The sequence below is a fragment of the Theobroma umbraticum genome, unplaced genomic scaffold (assembly GCF_002168275.2).
Source record: "Theobroma umbraticum cultivar Fairchild unplaced genomic scaffold, ASM216827v3 scaffold_146.0, whole genome shotgun sequence".
Lineage (NCBI taxonomy): Eukaryota > Viridiplantae > Streptophyta > Magnoliopsida > Malvales > Malvaceae > Theobroma > Theobroma umbraticum.
Genome location: NW_018397265.1, coordinates 7,168,423 through 7,196,149, shown reverse-complemented (window position 1 = coordinate 7,196,149; position 27,727 = coordinate 7,168,423). Strand labels below are relative to the sequence as shown.

The 27,727-nt window shown below is 31.9% G+C and overlaps 1 protein-coding gene across 1 annotated transcript; it reads right to left on the bottom strand.

The window, feature by feature from the left end:
• Positions 1 to 6,439: 6,439 nt before the first annotated feature.
• On the bottom strand, positions 6,440 to 8,516 carry LOC110422456 (uncharacterized). Its single transcript, XM_021436378.1, has 3 exons — positions 8,023 to 8,516; positions 7,780 to 7,909; positions 6,440 to 7,649 (listed from the first exon to the last, which is right to left on the bottom strand). Exons 1-3 carry the CDS (start codon positions 8,153 to 8,155, stop codon positions 6,803 to 6,805), a joined length of 1,110 nt encoding a protein of 369 aa, XP_021292053.1. The 5' UTR covers positions 8,156 to 8,516; the 3' UTR covers positions 6,440 to 6,802.
• Between the last annotated feature and the right edge of the window lie 19,211 nt (positions 8,517 to 27,727).

Sequence of the window (27,727 nt, the reverse complement as noted above, 5' to 3'; positions counted from 1 at the left end):
GTCAAAGCCAAATGCATAGCTGTGTTTTCTGTAATGGTGCGTTTGTCTTTTTGCCTTCTGTCATTTGTCGAAAGTTTTCCTAGCGTTTTAATTGCTGAAAGACTAGTGCTGCTCAGTTTGCATGGCCGTTTGCTTTTAGGTACAAAGCCATGTATCGGGTTGTCTGTACCCAGGAGTTTAGATATTTGCTGTTACATAGAATCTCATCCTATATATATATGAGTTTTCTTGTGTCATTAGATAAATCCACGGAGTAAACTAGGATTTTCCCCTCATAGCCTATACCTAGTTCTGTTATACCAAGTTATACCCTAAAACCCTGAATTGTGAGAACATTGATATCAGTTAGCAGAAGATACTGCTGAAGGGTTTGTTTTATGGAAAACTTGTTTGTTGCTGTCCAGATCATCCAACAATGTTAGTAAAAGCTATATGGGCATCATATGTCCTATCTGCTTTTCTTTGTTACTGTAAGGCCGGGAAGAGATGCATTGCAACCACCCGTTCTCTCTGAGGTGATCATGTTAATGCTTCTTCCTTCCACTCAGCAATGGATATTTCTACCTAACCAAAAGTTGGCTGATTCTAGTCACCATGGACATTGGCACATGCATGTTTATGGAGTCTTCTCCACAAACTACATTTTCTGTCCTTTTGATCCCTTTGGCGAACCCACAAATTGATTGAACATCTCTAAAAGGTTGTGCTACCAAATAGTAACTGAATTGGTCAAGAATCTTAGGACACGATTTCCACCTAAATCATTAAATAAACCTTTAAATTATCCTAATTTTTTTCATCAAAAAAATCTATCATTGTATCTAAATAATTGTTTTAGTTTATGATTTTTATTTAGACAAATTCTTATGTTCAATGAAAAGATTTCATAAACGGAAACTCAAAAGATTGTTAAGTTGATAGTCAAGTGATATTTTTCACACTCGAGAGAGATTATATAATCTTTTATATGTGGTATAATCGGTTTAACCATTCATGTGGGTGGAATGTGTAAATTGCTCATGAATCTAATAGTCAGTAAAGTCACATGCTAAATGTGACATATTTTCATCAATAGAAGAGTTTATATCTGAGTATAATAAAATTATAAAGCAAAGACACTTATGTTTTAGCCAAAAATGTTCAACTTTTATCTTAAACACAGTGATGGTTGGACTTTAGAGACAGACCACTAAAAGCCCCAAACCCAACAAGCTGAAAGTAATTGAGTTGCGTCGACCCATGGATGCCTTAATGGGCTAAGGTTATGATTCCATGGCTGGCTCTGGCCTTAGGTCGAGTTCAACACTCACCATCTGTACCCATATGTAAAGAAATCAGTCCCACCCACAAAGGGACATTTGGTGCCATGGAGCTTCCATTACTCCATCTACAATGGGTAGATGCAACAGTGGCTGAATCACAATACAATATTCACACAACTTGGGTTTCAAAACTCTCCAACTCTGCTTTGAGATCCATATTGGAAAGGCTGCCCCCTGGTTTACATAGAAAGAGTTATGCTTAGTCTACTCTGTTCGTGGCTGTTACCTGGTATCGGAGACACAGACAGAGACAGACATACAATGTTTTCATTAGGGAAATTTCAGTTACAAGCAAGGAAATGTGAGTTCCACCAACCTTTGTTAAATCTAACGGGGTTGGAAAGCGATTTGGAATTCATCTAAACAGACAATGATGAAACATGTTCTTGTAAGTCTCTTTGGTTTTATATCACCAATGGGGCAACCGATGGAGACATGGAAAGCACCTTTTCTTTCTCATTTGCTCCATGCTTGTCATTAGGTAACTTATCTTTGATGAGAAGCTATATAACAAAACTTTAGACCTAAGAAAAGCACTTAAATGTTCCTTTTTTTTATGCAATTTAAGTCTCCTTCCTCCCTTTCATGTGTATGATTGCTTAAACCCCATGACGAATCTTCTTGTTTATCATTACAATTTGCAGTCTCTCATTTACTTCCCAAGTTAACCACATTTCTGATGGAAATAATGCAACACAAAGTCAATACTTGTCTTAACTATCATTCTCGAGATCGCGTAATTTCTCTATTACCGTCACTATTCAAGTCTTATACTAATAACTAAAAACTCTAAAACCTAACAGCAAACGGTAACAGTGGATGTTAACATAAGAAATTTACTAGACACGTGATGTAAAATTACGAAAACAACCAAACGGGACGGACATCAACTAAAGACAAAAGATTTTTGTTCGGCATTTTCTGGCTTTTACCTTCATTGAGTTATATACTTTTTCTGTGTCCTTTCTCAAAGGCAAATCGGCTTTAATTGTGACGTTGAAATCAAATCAAATCCAGAGGAAAGTGAAGTACCAAGCAAGCTAATGTTTTTCTTTCCAATATTTGACATCGTTTATATCTTCTCTTTATGACTTTACCTATTGTTGGCAAAGCCCCAAGACTAATAGCACCATGAGGCTGATGAGAGGCACTCTTTGGATCTTTCAACAATGTTACTGTCATTGAAATGCTTGCACTTCACGGTTCTAGTCTAATCGTGAGTGGATGATGTTTCCCCTCTTAGCTCCGCAGTCGTAGCCCCTTCAATCTTTCATTAAATTCCACCCACAGCTTAAGACCTATACCAATCTTGGGTCAGCCATGGCTATGCGTATCTCTGGCCATGCAAATGTCCCACTCATCTGCAATAAAGGCTTTCGTCTTCCCTACTTTTATCCTCCTATCCTAAAAAATCCCCTTCCATGTCGAGTTGCTTTCAGCAATGATGGGTGTTTTATGTCTCCAATATCATTTTTCCAAGGACTTTTAAGCTTCGCAGAGATGGTATTATGTGACCTAAGGCTTGTGTATTAAAAAGGTTATCGAAATACAACAATTCTTACGATCATCAAACTTTAATATTTCTGTTTAAATGATATATAACATGAAAATTGTCGTAACGATGACATACATGTTATCAAATTATCTCATATATTACATGAATAAAAATACTAGTCGATATTGATTTACTAAATCTATTGTTGATTTTTCGTTGAAGTTAAAGCTCGTTCGGGTACAAACCTAAAGGTAAAAAATTTGTTTGGAAATGATGTGAATGCTTAAAGCTTAATAAGGGAAGTACAAAGGAGAAATGATATAATTAAATATGTGGAACTTCCTTTATAGTTACACTTTCTTCTTTAAATCTTATGTTAGATTATTAGATTAAAGTGAGGTTACCATAAGGACGTCCCCTCTTTTCCCTCTCGCTTTCTTTTCTGCCTCAACGTAAACAGCAAGACACGTTTCAGTGCCTGCCCGTAGGCCACAGGGGGGCCCATTTCCATTTCCATGAACAAATCTTATAAATATATTTTTATATTCATGCACTTTTCTTCTTTACTTTACTTTATTTTATTCTTCTTACATTTTTCCTCTAAGATTGATCTAAGCAATCATATATGTAATATGTTGGGGGGCAAATGGGGTGTTCGTACATGGCTGTTAAAAAAAAAAAAAGAAAGAAAAACAATTATTTTCTTTATGCCATTATTGTGTAAGTGGGTCTAGTAACAAAAGGAACACTTTCAATATTTGGAATGATTCTCTATCATGGCTTTTATTATTAGATTTCATGAATATTTTTTTGGGTTTTATACTCTTTTAGTCTTTTTTTTTTATCCATTTTTGGGGCTAGATATTATAATATTTTTAAAAATTTGAATATACCTTAAAACTTTTCTTAATTAAGTGAAAGTGAAAGTGAAAGAGAGACAAACCTTTAATTAGGGATGTCAACGGTTGGGATACTTCCTATTTTTAGATACCTTAATTCGAATCTTATTATTTGATAAGGTATTCAAACCTTATAAATACCCGATTAAATTTTCTAATTGTTACTTAAATACATACTTGAATATCCTTGACATTATCCATTAAACATATGTATTTGTTAAATATCAATTAAAAAAAATTTAAATTGATTTTCGTGTATATTATTAATGAAAATTAAATTAATGAATTAAAGTTCAAAATTGTAATTAGAATTATTAATGAGTTTTAATAAGTATTACATTAATTATAAAATATTTAAAAAATAATATATATAAAATTAAAATTTAATATTAAAAAAATGATTTATAATTGAGTTTAATTAAGTAGTGGTTATCTGAAAATTATTATCGGAACTTGACAATCGAAGCAGTAATTTTATTATCTGAATCCGATTATAAAATATCATAATCTTATCTAATCGAGTGAAATACGACACTCATAATTAATTGATATCTTAATTTATCTGATAGATTCAATTATTGGAATATATGAGTTTGACCTGCAACTCCTGTCGTCGGTGCAATTATATATACAACTGGGTATTTCAATACTTATCATTACTCAAAGCACCCCAATAACATTTGTCGGGCAAGATTTATTTTTTGACCAGTGAGCATAGCAATTAGTACCCAGAAATCTTTTCTCCTTTTGCAACCCGATCATTTCTTTCTTTGTTGAATTCAAAAGGTAAAACAATCTCTTTTGGATGTCGGCATGTACACTTGGATTCTGAATCCACCAAAAAGGATTCAGGATTTCAGAGTCTGTATATACGTACAATCATCAAGTCATTTCCCTGAATATGTTTGTCCCACTGACATTTTGCCCTGATATTGATTATTGAAGTAGATGGCTGATTTAACTCCATTTTTCCAGCTTTCAGCTTATGTATATGAAAGAAAGACAACTGATATAATCAACATCTTACATCTTAAAGGGGATTTAGCCCGTGGAAAACCTTTTAGCAGACAGGCAACCTTGTGGCTCAGATTTGGGGTAGAAACATTGATTAGTAATCAGGAAAAACATAAGGTCAAATGGTGGATTGTGAACCAGAATGAGATTTGTCAAGCTAGGACAAATTTGTTTGAACCCATGTTTCCACTAAAATAAGGTTTTTATGACACCAGCACTACGGGAGGTGAGCCATCGTTGCTACAGAGTGGGGGTGTGAAGGGGTTCAAAGAAAAAAGAAAAGCCAATGGTTGCAAAGGCATCAGTACAACCCTGGACTCTGACCCTTTGTTGGTTGTCACCATCTTTCACATCCAAAATTTTGGGGTGCACGAACTTGTGATGGTGTGTGGGTCATCTGATCTTGATGAAACAGCAGCTTCTGATGATTCAACACAGCATTTTCTGTAGTTTCATGGCCATGCAAGAAATAAAAAAAAATTTATACGCAGCAGATACCACAAACATCTTAGTAGATATTGAACTGAACTGATAAAGACTTGGCATATGGTACAGAATTTTCATTTTCCCTTTCTTTTTTCTCTTTTTTTTTGGGGGGGTGTGGGGGTGGATAGAGTTTCCTTTTTCTCATTGCATTAATTGAGAGATTGCTTTCAAATTATAGAATTGGTGACCATGTCGGCCCTGATCAAGGTATACATTTTTCCGAGCTTGGAGCAGGAAAGCATGGAATTGACTGCATAATTTTTCACTATCTTAGCTACAAATCAAATCGGATTCTTGAATTTTACATTGACCCACTACTTGTTACGTCTTAGGTACCAACAACCTATGATGAAAAGGAAGAAAATACCGTTAATTCGGATCATGGGTTATGAACAATAAAATAAAATAGAAAACCATCAGATTCCTGTTACTTTCTTTTTATTCCCCTTCAAGGTCTCTTTAGTTTCAACCTCAAGGAAGGTCGCTTTGGTTTCACTGCAAGGTTGCCACTTCTTCATCACTACTGTATACTTACATATCTCTTCGAATCAAGCACAGAATTTATTTTCATAAGATGTTGTAAATGTTACTGCTACATTAAGAAGAGTTACAGCAATCCTGGCAGCATGAACATTCCAAAAGCTTTGGAAAACCATAGATGATTGACAATTTTTTTGGACCAATCTATAATCCCATAAGGTGTCCATGGGGTGCGGGGCTAGCTCATAGTTTTCTCTCTCTCTCTCTCCAATAATAGAGGCCAGCGAGCCAATGCCTCTTGGAGGGACTCGGAGAGTGCAAGGGAAATGGGGTGGGGGGCCTCTGGCGAGCCAGCAGCTGGATCATATTCATCTGGTGGCTACGGAAATCAGCATCTGACAGATGGAAAATATAGGCCCAGAGATAATCCTGTTATATTATTTTCTGCCACCGGTTTCAAGATATACATCACAATCTAAAACCTATCTTTCCTATCTAACTATATACACATTTTTCTATAATCTCATGGTATTTGAAAATAATGACAATGAAACTCTAATTTGTTTCTGGTGTTGAATTGAGCTGAGAAAAGGCTACAGGATGGTTTTGGTATGGATTGTGGGTTCGGATCAAATTTATCTACTATGAAGAATAGGGGTTTAACTTGAGCAAGGAAAAGACAGGCATGGAAATAGAGCCATAAATGCACATAATAGTAATAATGGTAGTTAGTTAGACACCATGGAAAGCTTAGGACCACAAGAAAAAAGAATTAGTAGTTTTCACTCTTGGTGACTGTAAGTACATTATTTCAACTGTTCTCAAAACAAATACAGGAAGAAAACAAAAAACCAAAACAAAAGAAAAAAGAATGCACAATAGAAGAAGAATACAGATTGAAAAACTCCCCAGAGAGAACAGCTAAATCACTCTACCAGGTTATTAGAAAAATACCCAAAGGAAAATTAGAAAAAGAGAGAGAGAAGGGTAAATTAAGAGACTCATTCCAAACCTTGTCTCAGTAGAAGTCGTCCTGTACTATCAACATCTGTGTGTATTGGTTTTTCAAAGAGGTGAAAGAAAAAAGAATGCATTTACAGTTCTGTTCATATCTGCTGGAAGACATCAAAATTTGCTGCGGTTAGATCTTCTGACAGCGACGTTAATGGATAGCTACTGAAATCTACCGAATTGTGGTTGTGAAGCTGGCCTTCTTGCCATGAACCCGGTTTCAATTCCTCGGACTTGATCCCGTTGACCTGAAACTGAAACATGGAGTCCAACTTGTTCTCAGCATCCCACGAGAAAGCTCCGTTTTCCACCATGCTGTTCATCTGGAACCCTGTGTAACTGCTGATATTTGAGCTGTTGCTAGAACTCTCCTTTGCCTCGTTCAGGAGGAAAGAAGTGCTTATTCTCGAAACTGAATTATCAGAAAAGTCTGTTCCGGACATGTTTCCGTGATCAAAATTAGTTAGACTTGGCATTGAAGTGAAGGTGAAGCTGGAATTCGTCTCAAAATGGTTCTGATCAAATGGCCTGACACTTGGGTGGTATTGTGGTACGAGATTGGAGTTATACCCACTTGGATCAATCCCGGCCTGCAAATCAATGTAAGCCAAAGGATCGTAGACTTGCTTGTTGATAAACTGCTCTCTCGAAGCTTCTGTCAATCCACTACTGTAGCAACCTGAATCACTGACAAGAAATGTTGGCTCATGAGCAGCGAAGGATGATACAGCGCTAGCAGAGAGCCCCTTAGACTGTGGGATTTGCAGCACTACCGAATCTGTACGGTTCTTTTCTTCTTTCGCTTCAACATTATTGCTTAGCGGCTTGTGGGTGGTAGGGTCAATGCCTTGCTTCATTAGTTTCTTCTTCAAACAGGAATTCCAGAAGTTCTTGATCTCATTATCTGTTCTTCCCGGTAACTGTGCTGCAATTTGAGCCCACCTGGAACCCCGTGCGAGGAAATCAGTCAAACCAACAAAAAATCAATCAGTCCCCATTAATTTCCACCTCTTTGGTTTATCAGATAACAAAACGAATTTTGCACGTTCTCTGTTCCATAAATATTAATTACCTGTTGCCTAGAACTTCATGAAGACTGATTATGAGATCCTCCTCTTGTTGTGAAAACATTCCTCTTTTAAGGTCAGGTCTCAAGTAGTTTATCCATCTCAATCTACAACTCTTTCCACACCTTTGCAAACCTGCAAAACAAATTCATTTTTGTCAAATTCCAGGCCAAGGAAACCCAACAAATGAATCCATCATATACAGATGTTAAAAATGTGCATGTGGTAATGAAAAAACACACACACACCAGCAAGCTTAGGCACTGAACTCCAGCAGCCAACCCCAAATCTCGTTATGTAATTAAACAGCTTCTCATCTTCTTCAGGAGACCATAAACCTTTCCTTAACTTCTGCTTGAGACAACAAGAATGGCGCCCCATTTTCGATCAGAAGACAAAACACAGACAACGTTAACCCACAGGAAGAAAAAAAAAAAAAGAAAGAAAAGGTTAAAGTAAGCCGCTAGCTAGCGTGATCCTGTGAATGATTCGGACATGGAAAGGTGAGATAGAGAGAAGGGTGTGGGTTTATATGTCTTTAGATATCTTTCCCTGTGTAAATTGTATGATTGGGAACAAAATCAAGAATAATATTTGATGATTTAAAGGGATGAGGACTAAATAATACTTAGAATTCAAGTTATTGGGAGAAAGAAAGAGAGCTTGAGAGGAAGGTGAAGCAATCAAGTGGGTTTTACGCAAATCTGGTGCTGCTTTTGCATTGGGACTGGATTGATTTTTAAGAAATCTTTATTTTTTTTATCTCTAGAATAAATAAATATATATATAAAGTGAATTAAATGGGAACAACTCTTAAAACGTGTACTACTTATGAGTAAGAATAATACAGTTCAATGCTTTGATGTTCCTCTACAGGAATATTATCCTTAACTTTTTAATTAATTATATAATAATATGACTTCCATGCCTTATGTTTCCCATAAACTCAACATCTCACCCTTTGCAATTTAATTTATCTCTAGGCCAAAACATAATTGGCTTATCCTGACCAAAAAAAAAAAGAGAAAAAGGATTTCATCCAAATATCTTGTGACGAGTTTTGATTTTCGATAAAATTTATTTTTAAATTTTTTTGATGAAATCATTATTGCCGAAAATCGATCATAAAAATGCGATATCAAATAAATGTAATTGATGTCAAAATTTACTATGAAAATTTTTGTCGAAAATTGACTCCATCAATTAATTTTTTTAATAGTCCTTGTGAACGGTTAATTAAATAAATGCATATATCATACATATACTAGTCATATATATAAATACGATCATTTAGGGTTATGTTTATCATATGTAACATATAATTATATTAAAGCATTACTCAATTAATAATTCATCGAATAAGGCTATGTATAAACTTTGAACTATGTATGAATATAATCTAAATGAAGTTATAAAACTCAAAATAATATCAACAAAATTTAGAGAGCTAATTAAAAAATATTAAATTAAGTAGACTACCACTGCCTTCATAATTAAAAGCAAATTTGGTCTTTTGGGTTACTATTGCCATTGAGAAAAAAAAATTAAATCACAAAAAGGTCATTTTCCTAGAGAGGAAACTTCAATGAAAAAAAGAATCATAATTAGTTTAAAGCTAATTATTGTTTTCATATTAATTAATTAAATAATTTAACACCAAACAAGTTGTCTAGGACCTTTGCAAAAGTTTCAATAAAATAGTGTTTTTTTTTTTGCCTTGCTTGCCAGCTACTGTACCCCAGTGCAATGCATTTGGGATCATGTCAAATGTTGTACTATCTAGATTTTCCAATTAATTTTTTAAGAAATTTATAAATATTAAAATAAAATAACAATAAAAAAGAAGAAAAAGAAGTCAGCCGACACTAATTCATCAAGAGCCCTGGGGTCCATGAAAATATATAAATATATGGACCGTCAAAAATAAAGGATACCCTCAAAATTATTAAATAAAAATATAATATATATATAGTAGTAATAAATTTTATTTATTTAATATATTAATTAAAAAGAAAAAAAATTTGGTTTCTTTTGATTGTTACCTTTTGGACTGCCTATATTTGGTAAGCATGACGATTGAAGACTAAAGAAGAAAGTCTTTAGCTAACAATTGACTCAAAATGTTTTTAAAAAAGTTAATTTCATAATTAAAAGTTTAATTAATCATTTAAACTCACATGGGGTAATTAAAAAAAGAAAAGCTTATGTTCGATTTTTTATTTAATTGTCTGCAAATTGGTACCATCTATGACATAATTTATTCGAAAGGATGATTAATTATGTTGAGTTAGGAGGGAACTTGGTTCTAGAAAGAAATTAATTACCCATGATTACCAATATTGAAACAATACATTGCTACTTGCACAATTTCATTTGTCTCTAGTCACTAATCAATTTTACAATTTTATTAAAAAAAAAACCTAAATTATAAACGAGTATGATATATTGATAAATGGGAAAGGATGTCGAAGAATGGACCACAATTGGGTCGTCCATTAAATAAAATATAATCGGATATCTTATATTATTTAATAAAATAAAATTAAAATGTTTTATGATTTAATTCATATATTTTACACTATTTGATTTGATTAAGTAGGATTAGAATTTTTGGCAAAAAATTCGATTCGGGTAAAATTAAGATAGTAAAATTACTCTACATCACGTGTTCGGACATCGATTAAAAGTATTCATGTCATCCTTAATCAATTATAAATAAACAATTTATAGAAAAATTTATATGATTTGTGTAGGGTTTGGTGAAAGTTGTAAGGAGAAAAGGTGTTTTGGCAGAATTGCCTTGAAACTCCTGGAAATCAGGTTAATACTGTGGTAAAGGATGCTTACTGTTTGCTAGTTGGGACATGATGGCAAAGGCAGAAGGGCTGGGGTAAGGCTGCAGCTTGCTGGTTGAAGAGGCTGTACGACTATTGTACTTGGAAGCAATAAACCGCGTTTAGCCATCAGCTTCATAATTTCCTTTGTCTACATTACAAAATTTCTGTTAAGACTTTTTTTTTTACCATCTGACCATCATAAAAAATGTAAAATTAAATTAATAATAATGATTGTTTTAGCAGTAAACCAAGCTTGATTAGAGTAAATTAGAGCTGAAATCAGTTATAAACGCTTGTTATTATCTCGAATACCTTGGCCGTCTCATTTTATTTATTTTTAAATATATTTTTTTGTTAAATAAATTCATCAATTTTGATTATTATTATTTACAAATTTTGAATTTTAAAGTTTTTAAACTATAATTTTGTTATAAATAATGATTAAAGTTGAATTCATTGAAAAAAAAAAGACAAATAAAGTAGAACAAAGAATTTTTTTGTTTTTTTAATAATTTAATTTGTAATCATTCATTTTAACAAGTAAGGAAATATCACTTGCTACTAAAGTACCAAAGGGGTATAAATTATGTCAGTGACCGTGACGGTGACGGTAAAATTATTTTTAATACTTAAAATAATCATCGTTAGCATATATGAAATTTATAATTAATATCTAAATTTCGATATCATATGAACAACTATGAATAAATGAATTAAAAAAATAACAATAAAAGGAGAAAAACATATAGAATTACTACATAAGGATGTAGTAAGTTAATTATATTAGTAATATGAAGGAAGCTGAAATGTATAGAGAGAAAATAAAATAAAGTCCAACTAATTTTTCGTGCAAGCAATATAGTATATTAAACCAAATGATAATATCCATTTAATGCCTCATTGAGTAAACTGAATTTATAAGGAACATTTTAAGATTACTATTCTAAGGACTAACTTTTGAAATTTAATTGTAATCCTATGTGCACTATCTTAATAAATTCATAAAACTACTTCAATGACACATTTAGTATCTTATTTTAGGGTTTACGATAGTTGAGAAATCAATTGTTACCGTTTTTCGTATTAATTATTTTGTTTTATTCTTTTTTAATATAAAATACATTAAAATTTTAATTTTAATTTTCATAAAAAAAGGATAAATATTTAGAAATGGAGGAAAATCTCCATTGTTAAAGATCATCAATAAATGAGGGACTTTGATTCTTTATATCAATATTAATTAATATTTTATATAATATAAAAAGTTAATCAAATTGATCGAATCGAGTAAATATAAATTGGGTTTATTATTTTGATTTTAAAATATAATTCGATCGATTTAATTATTTTTTAAAAAATTAATTAATTTAATTTTTAAAATTTTAATATAAAATTGATCGAACTCATAGAATGTTTTGTGGCATAGTATAAAGAGCCTTTAGCTTGAATGAAAGCTTCAATGATTGAAGGTCCTTCTCATGACCGACAGATACACGTAATACGAAATAAAAGCAAAAAAGTTTTATATATCTTGGAAAATAAGCAGCCAGGCAGCCAGCCAGCGCGGCGCACCCAATCACTCCCTCATTAACCACCATTTCGCTACAAATTTCTTGGCCCCCTTTTGTTTTGTCTGTCTTTCTTCGTTTTTTAATGTAGTCGCAAATTGATCCTCTACATCCCACCACTCCCTAACCTTTTTGCACACCATTCCATATCTCACTTTTTACCTAAATTTATACAAACCCCTGGTTTCATCGTTCGGTTTAAGAAAATCGAAACTTAAACAAATTGAATTTTACATAAAAAATCGATCGAGTCGATTAAAATTTAACCAAACAAGTCAAAAATGATATCTAAATTAAAATTAATCAAGTTTATCAAAATTTAAAAAAATAATTGAATAAATTGAAAAATTGATGATTGAGATTCGTATATGATCTGATCGGATGGTTGAGATTAATTTCTAATCCATAAGGGTAAAATTCAAAATAAAAAATAAAACAAGTTGAATTTTACATTAAAATCGATCGAATCAATTGAAATTTAAAAATGAGACGAATAGGTCAAAAATGAAGTCTACATTATAATCAATCGAATCAATTAAAATTTAAGAAATAATTGAAGGGATCAAAAACTAGTGATTGAGATTCCAATATGATTTGACCAGATGGTTGAGAATAATCTCCGATCCATGAAAGCAAAACCCAATTGTAAAATGAGGTTTATTGGATGGTAATGTGGAGAAATAATTGAAGGAAATGAATATTGGTGGAATGAGAAATAATTTTTGGGGCCATGGGGGGGGATTTTGAGGATCTTGACTCACACGTGAAAAATAACTTTGTCAGGATGTGAAATAGAATATATTATTACAACCAGAAGGAATTAATGTTAAATTAATTAGTTTGCTTAGAAAATGAATAATAAAATAATGACATCATGTACCATTATATAGTTTTGAAATAATAATTGAAATAGTATATTTCTTATCAGAAGATATTATACGATGGTTTGTTAAACTCTGAACTTAATTAAGAATATTTAATTAAGTCTAATCTAAACGACAAATCATAATTTAATTTGTGGAGTAGATGGATATATAGAAGATTCCTAATGTCTTGTTTGTTATGATGTACTTTTCTTCATAGGTTCTAATTGAATCTCGATTAAAAAATTGAGAGCCAATAGATTAATTAATCACCCTTTTTCTTAGTACAAATAGGCAATTGTTGTTTTCTTTGTGTTTATAGTCACTAATTAAGGATAGTTAAAATGTTATTTTACCAAAAAAAATCATTCGGTAATGAGAAATTAACTTATCATCAAGAGAGCAGGGAAGACTAAGGGAAGAGGTCGAGGGAGGGAAGAGTGCAAGGTCTATTTTGAAAAATTCTCTTACATTGTTAGAAGATGAAACATAATTTTTTTTGATCAACCGTTTTAATTGCGTTGATTTGGAAAATTTTTATATCCACTTTTTCATCTTTCCCCTTTAAAACATGGAAAAATATTGAAAAACATTTCAAAAAGCACTATCTTACTATTTTCATATGATCAATGATGGACATAGGAATTTAGATCGAACATGATTAAAAGGTAATTATATAAAGTCATATAGTTATATATTTAAAATTTTATACATATAATAATAAAAAATTAAAAATTGAAAGATAATGACTGCCACCTCTCGTCACCATCTTGACTCCATCAGTGTCTATGATTAATTAATCCTTTGTCTTTACACAGAAAAGAAAAGAAAGTTCATTCATGATAAAAAGGAAGATGGCTTAATTCATTATATGGATACGTTTCTAATGCTAGAGTGTTTTTAAGGAGAAAGAGGTTAACTTCATTGACAAAGACTAGAAAAAATTAAGGAATTAATTCGCATCTAGAACATGAACAAAATTTCAATTGCTTAAACCATAGTTTGTAATCGATGCTCCTTTGTGCTAGCTAGCTAGCTAGCTTTAAAACCAAGATGCTACCAAGAATTTGTGCTTGCAAATCACGAATCACCTAAAAATATCATATAGATTTGAATATGCTATGCATTGCCGACAATCCCTCCCCTTTTTTCCTCTTTCAAAACAAAAATACCAAAATCAATTCTTGTTCACTTAGTCAATAATTGCAAATTAGTAATTTCAAGCAATCTAATAATAATAAAAAAATATGTTCACGGAATATCCTGAAATAAGAAATATGTACTTTTTTTTTATGTAAGGTGCAAATCAACAACAATAATGATAATAATAGTAATTTTTGTTTAGTCTTAGATTAATATGAACACGAGAAAGTGATCAAAGGTATATTACCACATAATGTATGTATTATTTCTTTCAATCATTTCGTATGAAGAAAGTAAGAAAATTTTAACCTGAACTTTATTGATTCGGAAGAAAAGTATAATATATTACCATCAATTTCTTAAGAAAGGTAACGATTTTGAATATGTTTATCTTTATTTTTGTTTTAGATTGAGTTTTTATTCAGATTATTTATTTTATTAAAATTTGTAAATTTTATGTTATTTAAAATTATTGTGATTGATTTTATTTAAATTTATATGGTATAAAATTATTTTGTGTAGTTTTCATCTAATCCGAATATCATTTTTCATTTGTTGAATTTTTTATATTATTATTGAATAAAAAAAGCTTTTTGTAATACTAAATATCTGATGCTGCCAAGTCAGCAATGTTAAAGTGGGACCCAGATGATGTGGCATGATACGAAGGTAATGCAGTGTATCATCAACAAGTTCTAGCCAGCTGTCGTCTCAATGGAAAGAAAAATACACGAGTGATTATTAAATGATGAGAAGAAAAGTATGGGGGAGGCCAGGTTGGCAGGGGTCAATGCAGGGGCGTTGATAGCCAGGTGGAAGCGCTGGGCTGCTCGTGTGGGTGGGGGAATGGACCTGACGTTGATTTATACCTTTGACAAGACGTTCCTACGGCGGCCCACAGAAGGCGTCGACACGACGACGACGACGACGAGGAGCCATGCGTTCTAATCCTAGACTGGCTACGTCAGCCTTTTTACATCCAATCTCTGTCCCCTCCGACGAAGTCCACGTCCCACTTGGGTCCAACTCTTGTCAGCCACAACCTTCTCCGAATTTTCTTTCACTTCTTAAATCTTAATTAAATAAAAAAAAGAGAAAATCAACTTTATTAATATTTAAACATTGAAATTGATTTTTATATTAAAAATGTTAGATGTATGTAAATTTTTCTTCTCATCTTTCTACTCCAATTTTAATATTTTCATTAAAATTGATTAAAAGATAATTCATAACAGTGTTAAAATTTGGTAATTAAATTCGATCGAGTGATTTTTTTATTCATTACAAAATATATCAATCTAAATAATTTGGCACGTGACATACTGTAGTAGTAGAAAAAAACCTTTATTTTCAATAAAATTAAAATTTATTTTTAAAGTTTTAAAAGTATTCTTTATTATTTAATTAAAATAAATTATAATTTTTAAATATATATATATATATGTATTTGTGTGTTAAATAGTAAAAAATTAATCTATTCTAACATTTCAAGTCAATATCAAAATGTCATGTCATGCATGTTAAAAGATAAATTTTTGACACTGTTTTTAATTATTTTAAAATTGATTTTTTAATAAAAATTTAAAAAAAATTAAATTCATTAAAATCAAAATAGAGGGATTAAAATTTTCAACTTGAGATAGTATTTTATCGCAATTCAAATTTTGATTTTTTTTTGGTTATTGTAATGGCCTAGTGCACAAAGTTGAGAATGGGAATAGGAGGGAAAATTTTCAAGTTTAAGAGGATGGTGTTGCTTCAAAATTAGGTCTTCTCATGATCAGACTATATATATTGAATTGTATATTTGCCAAATTTTTCTCTGTTGCTAATATTGAAAATAAATTTAAGGAAAAAAAATAAAAATGAACTCAATACATTACCCCAAAAAATAAATTCTTTTCTTTTTTCTAATTTGTGGAACCTGGATTTTGTTATATACAGTGATGAAAGAAAAGGAGAGAAGAAGAGACAGATAACATGTTGCCATTGTCAAGATTCATGAACCCTTAAATATAAGTCATTTTGGAAACATGTCAATGAATTTATGACCTTTATTCTAATCAAGATCATAGCCAGCGCTGCATACCTGGTGCAAGGGGTAGGAATAGCCCCATACTAGTCTTGACCTTTTCTTTGTTCTTTTCATTGTCAGCCATGAAATCATTAGAATATGAGCCAAATTCTACAAAGCAAATTAAAGCAGCCACCATTTTTTTTTTTTGGCTTTTATAAAACAGAAAGAAAAACTTCATTTTCATTGTTTGAAAAATTCGCCCCTTGTGAAGCATGAGAGCTGATCATAATTGAAAATTTCCAAGTGACAAAGTAAGGGGCAATGCAACTTTCTACCTTGAATACTTTTGCCTATGCAAGTCATGACAAGCATCAAGGATGATGATGGCCAATATTTGTCCACGTTGAAAATTTAAGACCGAAACCGAACAATAAGTACAATAAGTGAAGAAAAAATTATCATATTTATATGTTTAAAATATTTAAAATTAAATAAACCTGAAATTTGTTTATCACTATTCAATATTATGACAGACTTTTCACATAATAACTTATTATGAAAGAAATAAAAAAATCAAAAGCAGTGTCTGTTTTGATATTATATTAAAAATTTTAAAAAATATTTAATTTAAAATTAATTGATAATAAATAAAAAAACCCTTTATTGTATTTATACGGACCGGATAGGTCATGCTACTATAAGTATCGGAGGGAATGATTTTGTGGTACAAATTAAATATTATATGGTACAAGTTTTACCAACGGAGTGAAGATATGGAAACTACTGGTATTTTCTAAAGGAATGGTCCATTTTGAATACTGTCTCAATCAACCAACAATAAAGCTTCCTTTTCAAGAGATGATGATCACAAAATGATGGTGAAAGTAAAGCTTAGGGAACCCATTTCTTTCCCTTCATCCTTCCCCCAAATGATTAGGTCCTTTGCCTGGCTCTGAACTTTTGCTTGTCTCCATAGAAAAGATAAGAATATGTCTTGTCCCCAGCCAGTCCTAGCAGTGCAACTCCCGACTTCACCACCAAGGGCATGGGAGTTTGGTGCGACTGGTCTCTCCAAATGAACCCTGTCAGCCTCAAGAAAATTGGGAATTGAAACTTAGGGGCAATTTTGCAATGCATGCAAAACTTCAACAGAGTCATAATACCATGGTACTTTCCTCCTGGGGTCATTTCTAGTGGGATGTATCTTATCACATAATTGCCTTAGTTAACTTAAAACTTAGGTCATTAACTTTGTTTCAAACCCTTTAGGGTGTGAAATTTCAAGATTCCATGGTCCCTCTTGAGTCCCTCCATGCACCCAATCCACTAGGCTTTCAGGTCAAAAGTTGCAATTAGAGTGCCTTGAGAAGAAAAACCCCTTCCCTGTCAAATCACAAAGCTAAAGGAGATAACCCTGATTAAAGTTTCCTGTCCCAAATTGATAGCCAAAATTTATGATTTGACACCTATAGAAACTCTAATTAACTTCTCTTTAGTATGTGAGTTTGGTCCACATTGTTCTTGCTTTTTAATCCAATTACCCTTTGGTTGTACCAATTAGATGGCTCTGGTACAAGCCGACGCATCCACAAGATTATTAGGGTATGGAAAAATTCATGGTTTTGGGTTGAATTTGTGTAAGAAATGACTTCGAAACGACTAAAACGGCTGACCTTGATTATAGCTTCCAAAGTAGATTTATTGCTTAATATGAGTTACATAACAAGCGATATCATTCTGATTTCTTTTACCAACTTTTAGTACTACAAAGGAGGTTCGTCGCACTTTTTGAAAGTGAAGATACATGTTATGCAGGTAAAAAGATACCAATTAATATTAAATTCGATGGTGTTAATTTTTTTGTGAGAGTAAAAATTTTTTTTGAAGTACAAAAAAAATATAAATTTAATTTTATAAATGGACGTAATTCTGGTACTTTTGATTATTTAAATTATATTTATATTAATGAAATAATCAAAGGAAACATGAGTTTACTAGTCAACTAATCCATGTTGTACTCATCATTGATTATTTACATAATGCCAATCTCATAGTAAAGTTTATTAAGTTGAATTACAGCATGGAGTTAGGTAAGGAGAGTGTTCTTGTCAGAAAATAGGTTTATGCATTCTTGGAAATTGGGGTTTAATCTATTTTTACTGTTAATCAGTCTATTTTTGTTTCAGTCAAAGGTTGCCGACCACAGACATCAGAATCTTAGTGTTGTTATCGTGTTTCTCCTGTGTAAGATTTGGCAGAAATTAACTTTCCTTTGCACGCAAAAGAAGAACAATATTCAAAGCCTACAAAATGAAGAACAATAATGATGATTTCCTGGTCACAATTTAGAGAAAATTGAATTGAAAATAACACATAAAATTTAGAATTAGAGTCATATAAGAATTTAATCTCTAAATTATATTGTAATTTAATTAAAAATAAATATAATGATCCTCATAAACGAAATTCGATTGGATGATTCATTAGTTTTTGAAATTTGATTGGTTGAACCATGTGTTTTTATTTTGATTTGTCAAATAACTTAAAAAATCATCAATTGGTTATTAAATAAAATTTAAAGAAAATTTTGAAGGGCATGTGACAGTTTGTAGGTGGCCGAAAATATTTCTCTTTTTACCATAACTACTTATAAGTAAATCAAATCCTCGAGTGTTAAGTGCTCACATTATTTTATTCTTCTTTATATAATTAATTTAGTATAATCTTATGATAAATGTAATTTTTTTGATACATGTGATCATGAACTATATAATATGAAATAGTCTTTTCTCGTACCGTAAATTCTATCTCACCAATATTTTAAATTTTGAATATGAAATCTTTAAATCGAAATTTTAAAGTTTAACCATCGAACCGTGAAGACATGTTAAATGTAAATGTGATTGTAAATGAAAACCTTTTTATCTTATCTATTGCAAAAAGTATGGAATGAGTTGCCAAGTAATTAGAACTTCAAAGGGAAGTGAAACCTAGATTAAAATTGATTGGTTTTTAAAGCAGAACCCAAATCCAAGATTAAATTTGGGCCTATACAGGAATTATGGTCCCAATCAAAGAATCACACAAGGCTTAGGAGCTGATTTTGTGACATTGTTGGTTATTGTTTGGAGCTTTAGGAGTTTCTGTGAGTGGAAAGGAAGGCTTGGCTTATCCATACGGCCATAATTCATGAACAAAATTGTGGTCCATTTATTTTTAATTTGGTACAAAAGGAAAAAGGATGAATATTGAGGTCCGTTCTGCTGAGTTTATTAATGGGGGAAAACATGTGGGTAGTCCCAAATTCAAGCACCACATCAAAATCTCTTATTTAGCCTGGAATTTAGTGTTTTTTTTTCCTTTTAAGTATAGTATTTGAATTTTTTTTGAATTATTTAAAAAATTTAAGTAAATTTTTATTCTTTTATTATATTTAATTAAGTCTTTATATTTTTATTTTAAATCAAATAAGTCCTTTTGATTTATAGTTGACTATTTGTCATTAATCAAAATACCATTTATTATTTTATACTCATATGGTAGTATGATAACTCTATTATATAGAGTTATCATAGGCATATTTGGAGCTTGAATTTTGTTAAGTCTTCTAATTTTTTTTTATCTTTAGGTAGTTTCTAGTTTTTCTTTTAGAAATAATTTAACTTATGTGATGTCAAGTTTTATTTATACAAGTTTAGCTTAATTTCTTGTCAAAATTCTTCAATTCAACCTCTGATTATTTAATCCCTTAATATTGAAGGACATGCAAAGACTTGGAGCATGAATGCAAAGGAGGGTGCAGTTAGGCTTAAAAGTAATTAAACATGCTAAAGTGTTTGAGTCATAAATAGAGTTGTAGAAGTCTGATCGAGGTGAATTTTGAACCAATGGAAAGCCGAGAGGATAAGTTATAACTTTGATATTTTGCACTTGGCCCAAATCACAAGAAATCATGACCAAAAATGAAACTGAAAGTGAGGTCCATAGCAACTCTGCACGAGGCAGCTTGAAGCAGAAAAACATGGAAACAGAAGCTGCAGCGCTGCAGCGCTGCCAAACTCCCATCCCAGCAGTTGCAGCGCTGCCAAAACTTCCCCTCCAGCAGCTACAGCGCCACCAAACTTCCCTTCCAGCAGCTACAGTGCTGCCAAAACTTCCCCTCCAGCAGCTACAGCACTACAGCGCCAATCCCCCAACGCTGCAGTGTTGCCAAACGCCCATTCTAGCAGCTCTAGCGCTGCAGCACTAATTTCCCAACGCTGCAGCGCTGTCCAAGTCAGATAATGAATATTTTTATGGCAAGCTAAAAAAAAAGAGAGGGTATAAATAGAAAGTTTTTTACTAAAAAAGAAAAGGATTTTGGAGAGACCATTTTAGGCAAAAAGAGGCAAGAACAAAAAGGGAAAAAAGAAGAGGAATCAAATAGGTCCTAAACTTAGTGAACTTAGCTTTAGTTAATGTTCTATAGACATATAGATAATTAATGAAGCTAGGCAATTGTGTGATAACTCGACGGAGTACCATGCATGCTTAGGAAATCTAGACTAACATTGATTCTCATAAAAAATAAGTAGTTGATTAATCTTGTATCCTTACAAAGCAATAGCTTAAACTATAGTCCTAGAATTTAATTATATTGTTTCCTCACTACACATTTAACTTGCAATCTTTAGGTTAGAGTAGACTTTTAGAGTAAATTTTATTTCAATTTTAACAACTTTTTTTTTGTTTGGATAAAACTTGGCTTGTTACAATTTTAGTAATTAATAACAAATAGTAAATCAACTCCTGGAGAGATCGATAACTCTACTTATCACTATATTACTTGTTGCGATCATGTGCACTTGCGCGTAATCCTTACTTGTATTTCGCATTTAAATTTTGAGTACAATCCATATCAAGCAAAAGATTTATTTATTTAAATACTAAGCAACATACTAATGTGGAGAGTGAAAATATCACATGATTGTGTCATCATATATTATCTATTATGACATGTCAGCATACCACATGAGTATAAAATGACAATTGATATTTTGATTAACAACAATTAATAATCATTAGTTATAAAGGTTTATTTGATTCAAAATAAAACATGATTGAACGCAATAAAAGAATAAAGATTTATTTAAATTTTCTTGAATACTTCATAAGTTTTTTCAGATGTTATGTCTTCTTTTTACACTAATAAAATTGTTGGTCCATGATCCAATTTTAGGCAACTCTAAAGAACAAATTGCTCTTAATATGTATCCAACAGCAGGAAATCAGTGTTCAACACTTAATAGTTAATTCATACTAACAATTGCTCTCTTGCAAAATGATTTATAAAATTTAATTATGTAATTTGTTCTTATAGTTTAATTGCAGAATTGAATTAAATAAAGCCCAATTTGTTGCTATTTTTATTATAATATTTACCATTATTAATTTAAGCTTTACTTTCTCAAAAGATTGTAATATAAAGTATGGGTTGAGAAAAAAAATATTATACAAGTAAAATAAATAGAAAAACAAAAATTAATTTTGATAGAAAATAAAATACGATTAAAATATAATAGAGTATTAGTTAATATATAACTATATCATATTTAGAAAATATATTTTATTATTTGAAATGAATTTCAATATTCATATTTTTATTCTTTTACTTACAAATCTAAAAATAAGGTAAACTACACTTATACTCTTAACTTTTAACCATAATTATATGCAAGTTCATTAGTTTTCAAATAGATAGTCTGCTCAAAATTTATTTTTTTACGCACATAAGTCTTGTCATTAGTCAACCGTCAATGTTTCTGTTAGTTTGATGATGTGGTAATATTTTTAAGATAATTTTATTTTTCTTTCATTTTATAAATTATTACTATATAAATTATTTTTTTATTTAAATGTTTTTTCTCTTTTTTCACAATAAAAAGCTCTCAACCCGGCCACCCCATAGCCGGCGGGACTCCCTTGGGGGAGCACAATTAGGGGAGCTCAAGATCTAGGGTGTGTGGCCAAATCCTTCAATTGGGAGATTTGACCATATTTGGCATTTCATAGTCAGATCTGATTATTGGTGACCAGTCAGTGTAAGGGAGGGTCGTCGATCGGCTTGAGGGAAAGGAAAATAAGGGAAAAAATATTTTAGACATTTACGTTTAGTCATACAGTATTTACATGTTTAGGATGAACTGTTCATTTTGAAAACTAATAAACTCGCACGTAATTATAATCAAAAGTTGAAAATATCAATGTATTTTTTCTTAAAAGGTAAGGTAAATCCAAAGACCACTTTAAGATTTGGTTGAAAATACATCTACTGTTGTTAGTTTGAAAAATACTGTTTTACTCCCTTGAGATTTGATTGAATCCTTTGAAAAAATAATGGTGTTAATTATCACGTTAATTTTAAATGAAAACACAAATATATACTCCTTTATAATTTATTTTTTATTTTATATCTTTTCTTTTGTTTTTGTTTTGTCCAAAGTTTCTTGTTTTTTTTTTTTCTTTTTGGAAAAGCAAAATGTATAAATATATTCAACTAGAGAATTTACAAGGACTGCTGAGTCTTCAACAGCAAAATGAAGACAAAACCAGAAGTGGCAACCATCATAACAACACTGAATAGATTATGAAATGATCAAACATAAGCAACCTGACCAGAAAAAGCTATACAAGTGATAATCAGGCCAAAATCAAAGAGCAAAACAAGACAATATTCCACCTAAAGCACGATCAGAACTCCTAGAAACAAAAAGGAAAACTCAAACATCGAATAGTTGCATCAAGGTCAGCCATGACATTCATGAACCACAAAGGTACCCAATAGACACACAGCAAAGAGCAAAGCACAGAGCATGCTGTAAGAAGAGGAGCAGAGAAGGAACATAGGTGAACAATTAGAAGGAATCCTTAACATAGCTAGTCAAAACTCAAAGATATATCAGTTGAGCGCAACAAAAACTTCAAGCACAGAAGGAAACACATGAACAATCACCCAGAAAGAAGAACAAGGCATCAGAAATCATCATTGGATAGAGACCAACAGTAGCAAACCAAAAAGAATTCAGCCGTCCAACAAAGTCAATGAAATCATATTAGAGAAGGACAAACCGTCGAGAGAACCAATAATGAGGAAGATCAGCACAATCAAACCAAAAGAGAGATATAACAATCGGAGAATCACCAAATCACAAACACCAAAACAATCCAATCAAGACCCTTGGGAAGAGAACAAAATCAGCTCTTGAGATCTTCCAACTCCTTCTTTAACAAAGGAATTGGGGAATTGCTGGCTCAAGAGTTATGAATAATTCTCCATATTTCAATGTTAGATTTCAAATTTTCCATTTGAAGAATAATGTTTCTTAGCATGCAAAGAGCAGAGTCAAGATTTAAGGTTTATTCCACAGCATTAGAAAAGTCTCTTTCAATGATGAGTTGATGAGTTCTGACCCAAATGGAAGCAACAAAGAGAAGCATGGCTTCTTTAATAGCAAGTAGTTCAGCCAAATTGAAGAAGAATCGTACCATAGTCATCTCTTAAGACTCTTCTTTTAGCATCCCATCTGCCGAGATGTTAATTAAACTGAGATATTACTTGTCAATTAATGTGAATTGTGGTTATCGTCAATAAGAAACATAACGTGATCTAAAATTAAAATAATATTTTAATAATAAAATAACATAAAGTTATTATTTGTGGGTGACTAAAACTGAATATATAACATCAAATGTCGATTTTAAAGAGTTAGATTTGATGGAAGTGGAAGAGAGTACAAAATAATGTTAAAGAAATAAAACATTAGTGGGATTTATACGTGGTTATTAAATAAGATATAAAAGGTAAATGTATATTTAAATATTATGAGAGTATTTAAAATTGTATGTGTGTAAAGGAGGAATAATAGAAAAGTATTGAAGACAAAAGAAAAAATATAGTAAGTTCGACTCGATTTAAGGTAGCCCAAGGTTTTCATAGCGAAAAAGGTGATGGCTAGGCGACTCCAAATTAGTGGAGGACCAAAAGAATAAAAGGGAAACATGCAGCTAATAATAAATGGTGTGAAGAACCAAGCGCATGAACAAATGAAAAATAAGCTTGCATGAAGAATTATTAGTTGCAATGAAAGGCCACGGATAGGACTAATTGGAATCGACTATTGCCAATGAAAGAATCGGACAAATGCAGGCTAAATTGGATTGCATGAGATGAAAAGGTTAAAAAACAAGAGACCAATGGATGTCGGATGAGGTGGCCTAGGGGAAACAGGATGAAGTACACATAAAAGCAGCAAAGTTTGGAGAATCAGCCCGAAGGGAGAAAGCTTCAAGCTGTCTGCCACTTTAGTCTTCCATACACCCGAGAGCTACGCTTTAGGCTTCAAATGCCCTCCATCTTTCACCCATGCTAGGAAAGTTATAGAGCCCTAATTACGTTTTAACAAGGCTCCCCACTCCTTTGATTTGCCTTACAATCCGAGAGCCAAAGTTCTTCAGTGAGCCGTGAGTCTTCAAACAAACCATATAATGCACTTAAGTTTGAAGAAATAAAAATTTAAAGCTTCAGCCAAGGGAAGAAAACTTGTGTGTGATTCATCAAAGCCAAAGCGAGGCTGCCAATCCATTTTTGGAAGTGATTGAGGCCCCACAAATGGAAGGTTGATGCTGGAAACTTAATGTGTAGGTAAGGAAATTTTGATCTAAGCATTAAACAATTGGTTCAAAGAACTTAACGCTTTAATTTATGATCTTGTGGTGGTAGATTTGAATTAAGAAATAGCTTGAGGTTGTGTTTAAGGTGACCCTTAAGCAAATTATTCTAGAGAAAGAAGTTGTTGCCCGTGAGTTTCCTTGTGAACCTGTACTGATAGCCCAAGAAAGGTGAGGGTTTTATGCTAAGAGACAAATTCATTATGCAGAAATGAGAGGCTCTCGGCTGAATGAAGTTGTTGAAGATGAGTTGGAATAATTGGATTAAAGGCTGAGGGTAAGAACGGTGAGTGAAAATAAGACTTAAGTTTGAACCTTTTTATTGAAATTATACACGGAGAAATGATGATGAAATTCATTAATGTTCTTGAACCATTTTATTGTTAGGAGGTTGACAAAGAAATGAGATAGCAATTGGAACTTACTAAGTGAGGACTAGTATTTGAAATTGGCCGGATTGTGAAGGTAAGACAGTAGCTCTAATCAAAATATAATTGCTGTTTTGCTTGCTGCCCAAATTGAATAATGTGTAGTGTTGAATCTAGTACTGAGAAATGGCATTGTGTATGCTGCCAGTAAATATTTGAGCTGACACTTTGACTGCTAAAAAGGAATTGGGGTGTAAGAGCTGTTTAATTAAGAACTTGGTGCAAAATACAAGTTGCTGGAACCTTTTTAATTGAAACCCTTCATTTAGTGTGGATAAAATATTGGCAAGAAGTCCCACCAATTAAGGTGAGTGGGCAATTTTTTTTTTAAAGTATTATTGAATGGTGAATATGATATATTAAATATGCTAGATATGCCCACAGTTTAGATATTGTTCAATTACATTGAGTTTCGATGTTTATATTTGGATTGCAATTGGGTTACATGAGCTGTTAGTGACTAGGAATGATTATTAAGCTTGTTTTATACATGTTGTCTTTGTGAGCCTATCAAAACTATTAAGCTGTTTACAAAATGGGAAACAAGCCCTTGAAATATGATCAGATTTTTTTTTACTATGTTTTGAAGCATTTAAAATTATATGTGTTACACTCCGGTACAAAGGCTCTAGAGTGGTCATTATTGAGTTTTTCTAATCTGCCTTGATTGCAATTTTCATGATGCTTGAGTTAAATATTTTAACTATGCCATGTTAATTGATTTTCATACATGATCTTGCTATTTTAATGTTCACTGATTTTATGATGAACTTGGTTATATATTACTTACGGTTTTCATAATTTAAACATGCATGCATACCTTATGAGCTTATCATTAATTGACTATATGCATTTGAAATTCCATTAGATTATTTTGTTGGGTAAACATTATGGGTATAGATCTTGTTACCACACCAGGTTTGTGTGGTCTTTGTGCATAAAGTAGTGATTATTGATGATAAATATTTGATAATAAAGGCGAACCTGAAGCCCCGACTTATATTTGGTGACGTGAGGAGTTCTTACGAGTAGGGAAAGTGGGACTTGAAGTCCCGACTTATATTTGTTGGCGTAAGGAGTTCCCATGAGTAGGTGTTGATGTTATTGATATGAGAAAAAAGAGCTTACGAGCTATATTAGACTTACCCGAGGATACCTTAGTTGATATGTTTTTATTAATTGAATATGGCATTACTATTATACTTGCTTTAAGAAAACTATAGCTATGATTTATTTGTTTACATGATGCACTGGAAATTACTATACTCGAAATTGTCATGGTTAATCGGTTTATAATGAGCAAGAAATTTACACAATACCTTTGTAATTTGATTTTGAGTTTTAAACTCAAATATCTTATATTGATTTGCACACGATTTATTATCTCTATGCACAGTTTATCTCGTCATATGCATTTATTATTTTTACGTTTGATCAAAAGCTCTACCCTAATGCTTGTTTCTCTTCCTGTCCACTCATTGAGTATGAAAGGCTCATCCTAACAAGTTGATATGGCAGATACGTAAACTTTGGAAGCAGCCATGGTGAAGAGTCGTTAGTTTGCTATGTAGGTAAATGGCATCTCATAGCCTTACCTTGTGTTGCTCTACTATCTAGATGTTGAGTTATTTACGAGTTTAAAGAAATAATGTAAAACTATTTTAGGCCGAAGCCCTTAGATATTGTTAACTAAATTTGGAGCTGTATCATCCAGAATGTGTTGTATAAATGAAAGGATTGTCAAGTTGTGTGGGCTTACCCACGTGACTTGTGCGTCGATAATGGTCATTGGAGTGGATCGTTACACCTCTTGTACTAGTTTCTCTTGGATTTCCTCTAACAGCCCCATCAACATTAAATTTCAACTGCCGAGGATATGGACGTTTCCATTCAATTATTGATTTGCTTTTGTTGATGGAACTAATAATAGCAACACCAAGCTTTGGATCATGGATCATATCTAAAATCGTAACGTTTAGGTCAAACCATTTTGATTTGACCCACTAGGCAATTCATGTTTTGATGATTTCCATAACTTGCAAGTTGTTCCGTTATTTACCATCAAGGATAATGTCTATAGAATGAGAAAAATTATGAGTTAATTACGTGCTGCTATGTGGATTTGATGATGTCATAATCATGTAATTAATTATAAAATAATTAATTTATTAGTTGAATTATTTCAAAGACACATAGTTAAACCAACTCATTTATATATTATATATTTATCCCTTGAGATAATTTGAAGAAAAAATTTAAATTGGATCAATTAAAAATTAATTATTATTCATATAATTTTTCTTTAAATAAATCAAGACAATTTAGAGATAACATTCATATTTTTGACTAATCAAAATTTAGTTATTGGTCATCCAATTTGTCTCCAAATAA

Bases quoted from the DNA above. Each gene is read 5' to 3' on its own strand.
- LOC110422456 (XM_021436378.1), bottom strand. From the start codon at position 8,155: ATGGGGCGCCATTCTTGTTGTCTCAAGCAGAAGTTAAGGAAAGGTTTA. The intron at 7,910-8,022 runs GTGTGTGTGTGT...TTTGTTTTGCAG, and splicing joins TTCAGTGCCTAAGCTTGCTG to GTTTGCAAAGGTGTGGAAAG. The intron at 7,650-7,779 runs GTAATTAATATT...ACGGGGTTCCAG, and splicing joins CATGAAGTTCTAGGCAACAG to GTGGGCTCAAATTGCAGCAC.